Source organism: Marmota monax, unplaced genomic scaffold (genome assembly GCF_021218885.2).
Source record: "Marmota monax isolate L192 unplaced genomic scaffold, Marmota_monax_Labrador192_F-V1.1 WCK01_AAM20220418_F8-fsc00320, whole genome shotgun sequence".
Taxonomy (NCBI): Eukaryota; Metazoa; Chordata; class Mammalia; order Rodentia; family Sciuridae; genus Marmota; species Marmota monax.
Genome location: NW_026694783.1, coordinates 829,646 through 842,894, shown reverse-complemented (window position 1 = coordinate 842,894; position 13,249 = coordinate 829,646). Strand labels below are relative to the sequence as shown.

General features: G+C 40.2%; 1 protein-coding gene across 1 annotated transcript; it reads left to right on the top strand.

Annotated features, from left to right (window-relative positions):
* The first annotated feature begins 5,298 nt into the window (after positions 1 to 5,298).
* LOC124079943 (olfactory receptor 5V1-like) lies at positions 5,299 to 10,104 on the top strand. The gene is made up of 3 exons (XM_046425794.1): positions 5,299 to 5,361; positions 5,584 to 5,702; positions 9,474 to 10,104. The coding sequence occupies exons 1-3, from the start codon at positions 5,299 to 5,301 to the stop codon at positions 10,102 to 10,104; spliced, it is 813 nt and encodes a 270-aa protein (XP_046281750.1).
* The last annotated feature ends 3,145 nt before the right edge of the window (positions 10,105 to 13,249 follow it).

Sequence of the window (13,249 nt, the reverse complement as noted above, 5' to 3'; positions counted from 1 at the left end):
TTTTTTGTTTCTTTTGGTGACTTGCTTTTTTAATAGATTATTTTAGTGTAGGTTTAAGTTCACAGAATAGAGCAGAAAATACAGTTTGTTATATATTCTTTTTACTTTATATTTTTAAGTTACTTCCTTAGTGTTTGCTATGAGTATCACAATCTGTATCTCAATTTAAACTAAACAAATTCATACTAATAGGAACCTAATTCCAATAGTGGACAGAAGCTTTGTGCATTAAATTTCCTTCTCTTCCGATTATAGGCTAATTGACACATTTGTTCAATAGTCTTTTAAATCAGAAGAAAAGGTAACAAAATGTGTTTATAAAGTCTTTCATGTATACCTACTTAATCACTGTCTAATTATTTTACAGGTTTTTTTTTAAACAAGTGCCTTTGAGTTACTTTCCAGTGGCTTTCTCGTCAGCCTCAGTGTTTCCCATGGGGGACTGCAGGACTGCCTGGTCTGATACGCCTTTCTTTCTCCTTCATTGAGTTTTTAAACATGAGACCGGGGCCTCTCGGGGAGGGGGAAGGAGATACCTACCAGAGGGAGACCTGGACCTGTGACCCTGACCAGCCACGCCTGTCTGCGGTGGGATGAGCAAACCCCCGTGTGCGCTTGTACAGACCAGTTACAACAAAGCACAATTGACTTAAAGACCATCAGATCCAAAGCACTGTACAGTGTGCCCACAACTGACTCAGGCTAGATTGCTTCATTAGAAGGAAACATTCTGAACCCCAAACGTCCATTGATTGGCGTGGATTTGATTTTCATAAAGGTTTGCTTGGGAACCACTGTGGTCAGACAGCTCAACCTCGTCTTTTTATTTATTTATTTATTTTAGTCATAGAGAGACACAATACCTTTATTTGTTTGTTTGTTTGTTTGTTTAGGTGGTGCTGAGAATCCAACCCAGGGCCTCCCACTGCCAGGTGAGTGCTCCACGGCTGAGCCCAGCCCTGGGTGTGTCTCTCATCTTTTCTGCTCTGAGAGTCAAGGGCAATCTGCACCCTGCCTTTGGGAGATGTGGACCTTTGCTTTGCTGTTTTTTTATCTTGACTTTATTTATTTATTTTATGCGGTGCTGAGGACGGAACCCAGCGCCTCCCCAAGCCGGGTGAGCGCTCTGCCACTGAGCCACAGCCCCAGCTGCTTGGCTCTCCTTTAACAAATCTTTGCTTTGATGGTTTTTTCTTTTACAAATCAGGTTTTTATCTGGAAAGTCTTCACCAGATCATAGATCCCAAAGCTGTTCTCCAATGCTTTCTAAACTTTTTATCATTTTGTGTTTGAAATTTGAATGTAAGGTGCATTTCGTTAATTTTTTAATAAGGTATAAGGTTTAGGTCAAGGTTCAATTTTTCTTTTTCCCTTTGAGTAGCTAAAAGTTTCTATTCAAAAGACTGTCCTTCTCTCACTAAACTACTTTTGAATTTTGTCATAGATCAGTTACTTGTATTAGTGTGAGTATATTTCTGGGTTCATTATTCTGTTCCATTGATCTATGTGTCTATCCTTATACCAATACTACAATAGTCTTCTTATAGGACACATATTTTTTCTTTAACCTTTCTCATTTTATCCCAGGTTATTTGAAAAAACTGTTTCAGATATTCTTTTACTTGTCTATTTAAATTTTAGAATAATATTTTCTATATCTACAAAAACTTATGATGACACTTTGATAGAAAATGCACTAAACCTATACATGTCAATTTGGGGAGAATTAATATTTTCACTATGCTGAATTATCTCATCCATTAATGCAACATGTACTTCTATTTTTTTAGCTCTTTTTTGATTTATTTCATGAGCATTTTGTAGTTTTCAGCATAGAAGTACTATACATATTTCATTAGATTTAAACCTAAGCAATTTTTAAAACAATTGTAAAAGGTATCATATTTTGAATTTTGGTATCCACATGCTCATTAATATTATACAAATATCCCTTTTCTCTCCCTTTCCATCCCACCTCATGTATCTGTTTAATGTTAATCTTTTCTTCCTGCTCTTCCTCCCTGCTCTGTTCTTAGTTGCTCTCATTATATCAAAGAAGACATTTGGTATTTGTTTTTTAGGGACTGGCTAGCTTCACTAAGCATAATCTGCTCTAGTGCCATCCATTTCCCTGCAAATTCTATGATTTTGTCATTTTTTAGTGCTGCGTAATACTCCATGGTGTATAAATGCCACATTTTTTTTATCCATTCATCTATTGAAGGGCATTTGGGTTGGTTCCACAGCCTAGCAATTGTGAATTGTGCTGCTATGAACATCGATGTAGCAGTATCCCTGTAGTACGCTCTTTTAAGGTCTTCAGGGAAAAGTCCAAGAAGGGCAATAGCTGGGTCAAATGGTGGTTCCATTCCCAGCTTTCCCAGGAATCTCCATGCTGCTTTCCAGATTGGCCGCACCAGTTTGCAGTCCCACCAGCAATGTACAAGTGTACCCTTTTCCCCACATCCTCGCCAGCACTTGTTGCTGTTTGACTTCATAATGGCTGCCAATCTTACTGGAGTGAGATGGTATCTTAGGGTGGTTTTGATTTGCATTTCTCTGACTGCTAGAGATGGTGAGCATTTTTTCATGTACTTGTTGATTGATTGTATGTCCTCCTCTGAGAAGTGTCTGTTCAGGTCTTTGGCCCATTTGTTGATTGGGTTATTTGTTTTCTTATTGTTTAATTTTTTGAGTTCTTTGTATACTCTGGATATTAGGGCTCTATCTGGTAATGCATGGTAATGGAGGGAGACCCTCATTGTTATACAAAATTACATATAAGAGGTTGTGAGGGGAATGGGAAAATAAACAAGGAGAGATATGAATTACAGTGGATGGGGTAGAGAGAGAAGATGGGAGGGGAGGGAGGGGGGATGGTAGAGGATAGGAAAGGTAGCAGAATACAACAGTTACTAATAGGGCATTATGTAAAAATGTGGATGTGTAACCGATGTGATTCTGCAATCTGTATTTGGGGTAAAATTGGGAGTTCATAACCAACTTGAATCTAATGTATGAAATATGATATGTCAAGAGCTTTATAATGTTTTTAACAACCAATAAAAAAAATATATATTATACAAATATACAGTTGGCTTTTTTAGTATGTTCATCTGAGACCTGCTGATCTTGTGTATTAATTCTAGGGTTATTTATTTATTTATTAGACTTCTTAGGATTTTTGACATCAACTATAATATTATTGTAAAAAGAAACTCTTATTTCTTCATTCTTGACTTATCTTGTATTTCCTTTTCTTGCCTAATTCCATTGGCAGACCTTTCAGCATAATATTGAATAAGAGTAGTGAGAGAAGACACCCTTATTGTGTTCCTGGTATTGAGAAAATTTTTCTTTCTTTCTTTTTTTTTGTAGTTGTACACAATTACTTTATTCTATTCATTTATTTATTTATTTTTTATGTGGTGCTGAGGATCAAACCCAGGGCCTTGCACGTGTGAGGTGAGCACTCTACTGCTGAGCCATAACCCCAGCCCTGAGAAAATTTTTCTACCTTTTACTACTAAATATGCTAGATGTAAGTTTTCTGTAGATTCTTTTTATGAAGTTAAGGGAATCTCCCTCTTTTTCCATTTTTTTTTCCTGAGAGTCTTTACCATGAATATATGTTAGGTTTTGCCAAATTCTTTTTCTGCATTGATCATGTGAGTTTTCTTCTTTGGCCTGTAAATATGGTGGATCACATTGCTTACTTTTTAATAGTGAACCAGCTTTGCATCCCTGGAATAAAACCTACTTGGTAGTATTGCATAATTCATTTTATGTAATGCTGAATATATAATAGTAAGTTGGCGTTAAGAATTATTGCACTTATATTTATTACAAATGTTTATAGTTTTCTTTCCTTTGGATTTCTCTAATATTGATATCAGGGTAATACTCACATTATAAAATTAATTGGAAATGTTTCTTCCTCTTGTATTTTCTGAAAACTATTTTGTAAAATTAGCATTAATTTTACAAGTTGGTTTGTAAAATTAAAATTTAGTAGAATTCTCCAGCGGACCCATTTGAGCATGGAAGTTTCTCATATTGAATTTTTTAAATTAAACATTTAATTTTCTTAATAGTTCTGACCAGGTTATTCAAATTATTTCTTTGATATCAGGTAAGTTGTGAAAATGTGCTTTCATTTAAGCTATTAAATTTATATATGGAATTATTTGCCATATTTCCTTATTGTACAATTGATATCTGTAGTCTGTCTTCTTTCTTTATTAGTCTTAGAATTAAAATAAAATTTATCAATTTTTTTGATTTTTTTCAAAGAAGCAGATTTTAAGAATAGATTTTCTCAACCTCACTGGTTTTTGCTCTTAAGTGGACCATTCCTTCTTCTTGCTTGGGGTGGGGGGTGTTAAGTAGCTGCATGTGCCTGTGGGTGCCTTTTCTGTGTCTGGATTCTCATTCTCCCTGGGGTTTGGAGTGCTCCACAGTCTTTAGGCTTTATTCATTTCCCTCACTCCTCATTCTTCCTGTCCCTCCGGCTGCATCGTCTCTGTTGGCCCATCTTCAAGTTTCCCGATTCTTTCTTCCACTTACTAAAATTGCTTTCTAACTTAGGTAGTAAAATTTTTATCTCAGCTATTTTATTTCTCAACAGAACTCCCAAAATTCTACTTGGTGCTTCTACAATTTGTTTTCTTATATTCTTTACTTGATGAGACATGGTTTTCATGCTTTCTTTTAACTATTTAGTTTCCTTTAGTTCTTTGAACCTACTTGCAAAAGATATTTTAAAGTATTTGTTTGCTAAATCTAAATCTTTAAAGTTTTTAGTTATTAAAATGGGGGCATCTATTTGCAGTTATTCCAACATGACTGGAACATAAGTCAAAAAACCAGTTTTTCAAATTCACAAATAAAATGTCATTGTAGGTTTCAATGACAGGGAAGAAGAAAAGAATTAGGAACTTTGTTGATATTTAAATTAAAGGAGAATTTAACTCTCAATCCAAATATCATGTTCAGAAGCTCAAATGTTAGGAGATAGAGTTAGAACTCAAATTCATGTCTATGAACACAGGGGGTTGATAAAGGCAAAATATGTCCCTGGTACTCCAACTGAAAAACCGTAATGAACTACCACAAATGTAGCGGCTTTCCCCCGCCCAGTACTGGGAATTGGACCCAGAGGCACTCTACCACTGAGTTACATCTCCATCCCTTTATATTTTTTTATTTCCAAATAGGGTCTCACTAAGTTGCTTAGGCTGGCCTCTAACTTAGCGATCCTCCTGCCTCAGCCTCTAGAGTGTCTGGGATTACGCGTCTATGCCGCCACACCCAGCAGATTTGATGGCTTACAGCAACACAAGTTTATCATCCCGTAGCTCGGTAGGTGGTAGATTTGGGCATAGCATGGGTTGTGTAATTCTTGTGCTTAACTGTCTCAAAAGACTCAGATCAAGATGTCAGCAGAGCCGTGAGTCTTCCTGAAGGCTGTAGAGGAGACTCCTCCTAGGCCCATTCAGGTTGTGGGTGGGATAACTCTCATGTGGTCCTAGGACAAAGGCCCCGGTTACCTTGTTGACCGTCAGCCACAGCCTTATCCTCTAGATCCTGCCTGTATTCGCTGGCCTGTGGGACTCTTCAAAGACGACAGCTCGGTGCTTCTGCCTCACCTTGCTGCAGGTCTCCCTCAAGCTGCAGAAACCTGTCTGCTTTGAAGGGCTCAAGTGATCAGCTCTGGCTGTCCCGGATAATCTGGGATGATCTCTCTGTATCTTAAATACAGCTTCAAAGTCCATTTTGAGTGTGATGTAAGGCCCTCACGATGGGGGGTCAGGGAACAGATCTCCTGGGCGGGGGCACCACTTGGTCTTCCTCACCAGTGCACCTGGACCTGTATACTCCATAAAGACCATGAAGAAACGGCTCTTCTGTCCCCGGAAGACCTCTGGCTGCTCATCCTTGCCCTGTTACAGGTTGCATCTTAGAATCTGGAAAGTAAGCAGATGTCACATATCATCACAAAATATCAAAGGTACAAAGAACGGCTCACACCTGGTCTAGCTCTGCAGAGGAGGAAACTGATGTCCAGAGACAGGACGGTCCTTTGACTAGTTAATAGAGTTGAACGTGTATTCTGGATCTTCAAATCTTTGCCAATATGTGGTTTTATTAACTCGACGGAAGAGAATAGGCAGATTTCTAGAATTTCAGTTTACTCATATCTAAAGGGGAATGCTGATGATGATTTTTAATGATGATTTAAGAATTAAAGGAAGTAGTGATTATACTTGGCATGTGATAAGTGCAGAAAATGTTGACCATTGTTACTGTTGTTACTATTATATCATTATTCTGAGATTCTAGGCTGCATCAATACACAGGCCCTTTCTTTGGATTGAATCAGTTGGTTAACTGAATAGTTTAGTCATCAATGTGAATTTGAAACTTGTATCACTACTTTTTTTTTAACAATGCTTTCTTTTTGACTGATTTAAAATTTAATATGGGTAAGTAAATACATACAGTAAATAAAAATTTTTTATTTACTTTTATTTATTTATACCATAAATGAACTTTCATTTTAAAGTGACAAAGCATTACATAATCACATTTGTTCTTTTAAAATGAATCCAGCCGTTAATGCATTCCTAAAACGATATATATGGGCCAGGCAATAAAACCAAAGTGATAAAGACAGACATAATCCCTGCTCACTCAGAGCTCATTCACTAGGGAGATACAGATAGTCAATGAATAAACAAAAATACCAATAAAGATCGTTACAAATTATTTGAAAGAATATGATGTTATAAGAGAAGAAGGCTCCTCTGAGAAGTGATTTTCAAGTTGAGACTTTAAGAGGAGCAGGATCCAACCATTTAGATAGTATTCATGGAGATGAAGATCACATGTGAGTTTGAGGTACAACTGGGAGAGAATCAGCAGGTAGGTATGGGCAGAGAACGGGGATAGGAAGGTACAGGATGACTCGGGTTTTAGGTTCTGTGGGGAGTTGAGGAGTATTAAGGGAACGCTCAGGGGCCCCGGGTCTGATTTCATCAACCACTTCACAGTGTCATTTGCAGCCTCATTTGTTTGGCTATTTTAATTTCCAGTTTCAGAGGGAATCTTATTATCTGAAAGTGTTGATGATGAAATCCACTTTCCTTCTTCACTGGATTCTTGTGAAAATATGTTTATAAAATGTGATTGTAAAACAAAAGAGCAGATACAACTGTAAGGTGGATCATAAGTACTTATTTAATGAGAGGGAATTATGTAATTTAATAATATGCCAGTTGCTTAAAAGTCGAGCTGACAGAGGTGGTGAATTAAAATAGGATTTGAGTCAGCTGGAGAAATACAAAAGGGAAATAATGTTTTAAAAGGGAACTTGAAATGGGGGCAGTTGCATAATAGACATGTGTTCTAGGTCAACTATGTTTGTTCCTTTGTTATTCATTCATTAATTTAATCTTCCAAAAAACTGTAATCCAGACATTATCCCTTCTTAAACATGAGCAACCTGAGGTTCACAGAAGCTAATGATGTTTTTCGGGGTCCAGGTTAAAAAGTGATTAAGCCATGACCTAAACCCACTGTTAAAACCCAAATCCAAAGGTTTACACCAGGGTTTGAAGAATCTTTTCGGTAAAGGATCAGAAAATAAATATTTTAGGCTTTGTGGACTTAGCCCAACTATTTAATACTGCCATCATAACATAAAAGCAACCATAAACAATACGTGAGTGAATGAGAGTGGCTATGTTCCAATGAAACTTTATTTTAAAAAAATAGTGTGCTGGATTTGGTTGCTGACCACTGATTTACACTAAGGAAAAGGAATCGCTCAGCAGATTCTACAGAAAATGAGGAAGCTGAGATACCCAAGTCTCATTGAAGAACCATCTGCCAAGAAAGTAATTTCAGGTGCAAGTTGATGGGCTCTCACGATTCCTAGAACTTGTGGTCATTATGTCACGGACTCAGATTCATTGGCTGATCATGGCAAAGCAGCATGGGAAGAGAGTGATTAAAACTTCAAAATAATCCCCAAATACCACCCTACCCAACAGTTCCAGATTCATCTGTCTTCTAGCCTTTTGCTGGAGCTCTTGACTAGGAAACTGTACAGTAGGAGCTTGGCTTTTTCTTCTATAATCTCTTTAACTATTGTTTAGGAGGAGAGTTGACCACAGGCAGAATGAAGAAAGAGATAGCAGAGAGAAGGCTGGTCAGGGATTTGAAAGGATCTGGGACACTCCTCAGGCTTTTAGACTGGTGGTCTGTCATTACTAGCCCCAAACAATCGGAACCTTCATACACCAAACGGAATGCTTGGCTATTGGTATCATGACACAGTACCACAACTCAGTCACTGGAACGCCGATTTGTCGTTATCTCCCAGTTGTGTGGATCTGAAGTCCAGGCACAGTGCGACTCAACGAGGCCCTCTGCTGAAGACAAGGTGTCAGGTGAGCTGGCTTCTTACCTGGAGACTCTGGGGAAGATTCTACTCCCAAGTTCATTCAAGCTGATGACAAAATTTGATTTCTTGTGATCATAGGACCAAGGATTGCATTTCCTTAATATGTGACCCCTTCATCATCAAGCCAATCAGTGACCTGTTGGATTATGATTGTGAATTGAATCTCTGATTTCATCTTCAGCCGGAGAATTATCTCTGCTCTCAGGGGCCCACTCTAATAATACAAGATAATCTGTATTTTAGAGTCATGTGAACTTAATTACATCTGCAAATTCCCTTCTGCCCTATTATATCACATTTTCACCTGAGTAAACCAGGTGGTGAAGGTCATGGAGATAACTCACACTCCAGAGGGTAGAAACTGGCATTGCCGTGTTTTTCATGGAAGAGAAACGTTGGCAGGAAAAGTATTTGGGCTCTAGATTAATTCATCAACTACTGTTTTTGAACATCAGTGAAGACTGAATTTCTTTCCTTCCAACAAAAGTTTTATAGATTCTATAGGGATTAAATAGACAAACATTTTGCTTAACAGAATTTGCATACTGATGAGGGAAACAAACACCTGACAAATAATAGTGAGTTGCATGAGAATAAAGTCAGGGACAGGGAGGTAAAGGAGTGAGAGGAAAGGCACACACCTTCGTCTTAGGGCCAAGGTACAGTATCTAAAACAGACCTTACCTAATCCAACAAAGAAAGGGTGAGTAAGACCTCTCCTGGAGTCTGTCACCACACTTCATTATTTTAAAATTTTACTTCCCAATATTCACTTCAGTTGAGGAAGAATTCAAAGAAATGGAAATTCAGACAGTGGTCATTGAATTCATCTTCCTAGGACGTCAATTACAAGATCTGTTCTTGTAAGTCAATCCTTCCCTCCACATTTCAGTGTATCATCAACTCAAAACTTGGGTCTCTCAACATCAGCTACGTACACGCCTAGTCCAGGTCATGATGGTGAGCTTCTCAGAACAGGTTCAGTCTAAGAGGGTGTTTCTCCCAGATCCCTTCTGGTGACCAGTTCTGACACTGAGAGTACCTTCTTGGCTGCCATGGCTTATGACCGCTCTGTGGCCATTTGCCGTCCTCTTCAGTACCCCGTCCTCATGAGGGTGAAGGTCTGTGTTGGTCTGGTGACTGGGTCCTGGCTGGGTGGGCTGGTGAATTCGGTCACACACACGGTGCTGGCCACCACACTCACTCTGTGTGGGCCCCACCAGATCAGCCACTTTCTCTGTGACATCCCATTGCTCCTGAAGCTCTCCTGCTCAGACACCTCTGTCAACGAGTCTGTGCTCCATGTGGCCAGTGCCACCATTGGCCTGAGCCCCTGCCTCTTCACTGCAGGCTCCTACACACTCATCATCGCAGCCATCCTCAGGATTCCCTCTGCCCAGGGCAGGAGGAAGGCCTTCTCCACCTGTGCGTCCCACCTCACTGTGGTGGTGCTCTTCTATGGAACAGCCAACTTCAACTATGACAGGCCCAGAGAGGGCCACTCCCTGGACACGGACATCCTGGTCTCTGTGCTCTTCTGTGTGGTGACCCCCATGTTGAACCCCATCATTTACAGCCTGAGAAACAAGGAGGTCAAGAGTGCCCTGAGGAAGCTGGCTGGGAGACAGATTGCATAGTGAGATTAGCAACTAGGTAATGGTTTTCATTCCAGAAGATTTCTTCACTGTGAACACTTCAGCAGTGATTTTAACAGCATTCTCTCTAAATAGTGTCTCTTGACAGCTGCGGTGCCCCCGCCCACCAAGGCAAACACACCTGTGTTTAGCGTCTCACACTTTGCCACCTTTTGTGCATTGGGTTCTTTCCAACAAACTGATATTTTAGAAGTTTCCATTGCCCCCCAAAAGAAGGCCCTATCTGTTGGCAGTCATTTATTTATTTTTTCTTTTTTTTTAAGTTTATTTCAGTTGTCAATAGATTTTATTTATTTTATGTGGTGCTGAGAATCAAACCCAGAGCCTCACACAGGCTAGGCAAGCGCTCTACCACTGAGCCACAGCCCCAGCCCCATGTCACTTATTTTTCCTGAGAACCTCAACTATAGGCAACTATCATCCATGACTCTAGATTTGCTGATTCTGAGCATTCAACAAGATGGACATGTAGAGTATGTGACCTGTTCTGCCAGCCCCTTTCCCTGAGATGTCCTCGAGCTTGGCCGTTCTGTAGCATGGATCAGTTCTCCACTCTTCCTATCTCAGGTGATATTCCCTGATGGGTGTAGCACCTTTTCTCTGTTCATCAGTAACAGACATTGCGTCATTCCCACTTTGTCTATTCGTAATAATGCTCAAGAATAGTTTTGCACGAGTTTTGGGTGGACTTCGTGTTTTCATTTCTCTTGGGTACGTACATGAGAATAGAACTGCTACATCACATGGTCACGCTGCTTAATCTGAATGAATACCGGACTGCTTCCAGATTGCTGCCCAACTTTACATTACTATCAGCAGTGAACAGGGTCTCCAATTTTCCACATCCTCATTAACAGTTGTCATTTGTCTGTTTGATGATAACCATCCCTCGTGGGAGTGGCCACGGGTTATTTGGATTTGCATTTCCATAGGCATCAAATGTGCACTTCTTCACATAAGTTAAAAATCCATGTTGTTAAGGGGATTTTGAACTTTAGAAACTTAACACTGCTGAATGTTTAGTCCAAACCTTGGTGTAATCACGTGCTGCGAGGTCTCCAGACTCCTACCTTCTCCTCAGCCACCCCCACGGCTGTCTCACGTCTCTGTGCCTTTTCACTTGGACCTTCACAGCAGCAGTGTCGTCACCAGACCACGAGCAATGAGAGGACCAAGAATCAGGTTATAAATGGGGATGTTATAAATGGTGATGGTAGGAAAGAAAGGAAACGCTACACCAGGAAGCAGCCCTAACCATCAGTGGCTTAAAGTTAAGACGGCCGATAGGGTGCTGGTCCTGTGGTACAGATACGTGTCTGACTGGCAAGGCATGGAGCACAGCCCAGGTTCGTGCCATGGCCAAGCTACGTGGACAAAGGAGGAGATTCTCTTATGCATTGAAGAATCCAACCAAGTAAGCCCCTGTCCTTGCATATCCCTTTGCTCCCCACTGGGAAGGAGAAAAAGACTTTCAGGTTTTAGTTCCCAACATTTCGAACAACAAGTCTGGTGCTGAAATTCACCCACAAGTGTCCCAGAGGGGGTAGGAAGCTGATCTCTTTGCATGCCGGGAAAAGATGATTGCAAGACCTTAATGAATCCAACAGAGGATTAACTGCAGTTCACTTCTACAGTTTCTATTCAGACCTCGGCCTTCACATTGTGTTTGCACACCAAGTGTCCCTGAACAGCTGCGGAGAGACAAATTAGGTGGATACTCCCAAAGGTTCAGTCCCCAGGCCTTTATAAATGCCCACCCTAGGAAAGTGAATTCCCGAGAAAACAAAGAGGACTTTGAACTCCTGTTTGAAGCAAGGATCATGTTCTAGGAAGTTCCTGCAGGAACTCCATCATGATGCATGGAGGTCAACAGCCAGTTTTACCAAGACCCAATTTCCCCACTGCTGTGGAGGCAGCAAGACCTGCCACCAAAGCCAGAAACATGGGTTTTCATCACGAGTGAGCGGTGAGTAGTTCCTTCATCCACCACAGATCAGACAAAAGTCTCCCCAGCTCAGGATTTCTACCTCTTAAAAACAACTGTAAGGCATAGTACATGTTTTGTTATCATTTTCATGATATTATGTAATGACATAGTCTTAATATCACTTTTTTTTTCTGGTACCGGGAATTGAACTCAGGGGCACTCAAACACTGAGCCACATCCCAGCCCTATTTTGTATTTTATTTAGAGACGGGGTCTCACTGAGTTGCTCAGTGCCTCGCCGTTGCTGAGGCTGGCTTTGAACCCACGATCCTCCTGTCTCAGCCTCCTGAGCTGCTGAGATCACAGGCATGCGCCACCGCACCTGGCTTAATATCACTTTTTGTGTGTATCAATTTCTAAAATAGTAATAATAAAACCAGAGTTGAAATGACATTAGAGTTTGTCTACTTGAAATTCTGAGGAGTGCCTGATGTAAGATAATATGAATAGAAAATATGTTCTTGGTAAAATATAATTCAAAACATTATTCTTACTCTGATTTTGACAAGCAGAACAGTAGCAATAATTTTCAAGGAGAAAACACAGAGTCACATCTCCTTTGATTCATTATGATATGACAGTGTGGGGCACACAAGAATTTGTTTGAATAAAATATTAAATTTGTGTAACACTCAGATTAGGAAACTTTTGCTCACTCGGCTACGGGTTCTCATCTTACATCCAACACACGATGCTTGGGAGGTGTGTGGCAATCAGCTTATTTACTAAAAGGAATCTGGAAGCTTGTGAATCATCCACTTCTCTCAGTCACTTTTTAAAAGAAATTTCATAGACCCAAGGTCATTCCTAAATAATGTCATTCTCAATCATTTGTCTTCTGGGGTGATTTACTAATTCAATTTTCCAACTGCTGCTCTCAGTTGGAAAATTGGCCAACATTACCAAGTGTCTGCATGGAAACTGCTCAAGAGAAGGGCACAGCAAGTTCCCACAGGCCAGGGGACATTCCTGTACCCAGGGTCACCTGGACCAGAATCACTGAGGAGAAATGTCCTCCGGAGTTCACCTGGGATGCCCCTTCTCGCTCTCTGTGGGTCTCATGACTTATATTTATTATGAAATCCTTGCTCATATAGCTGGAATCCGGCTAGCGAAACAAGGAGTTGCGAGTCTGAAGAG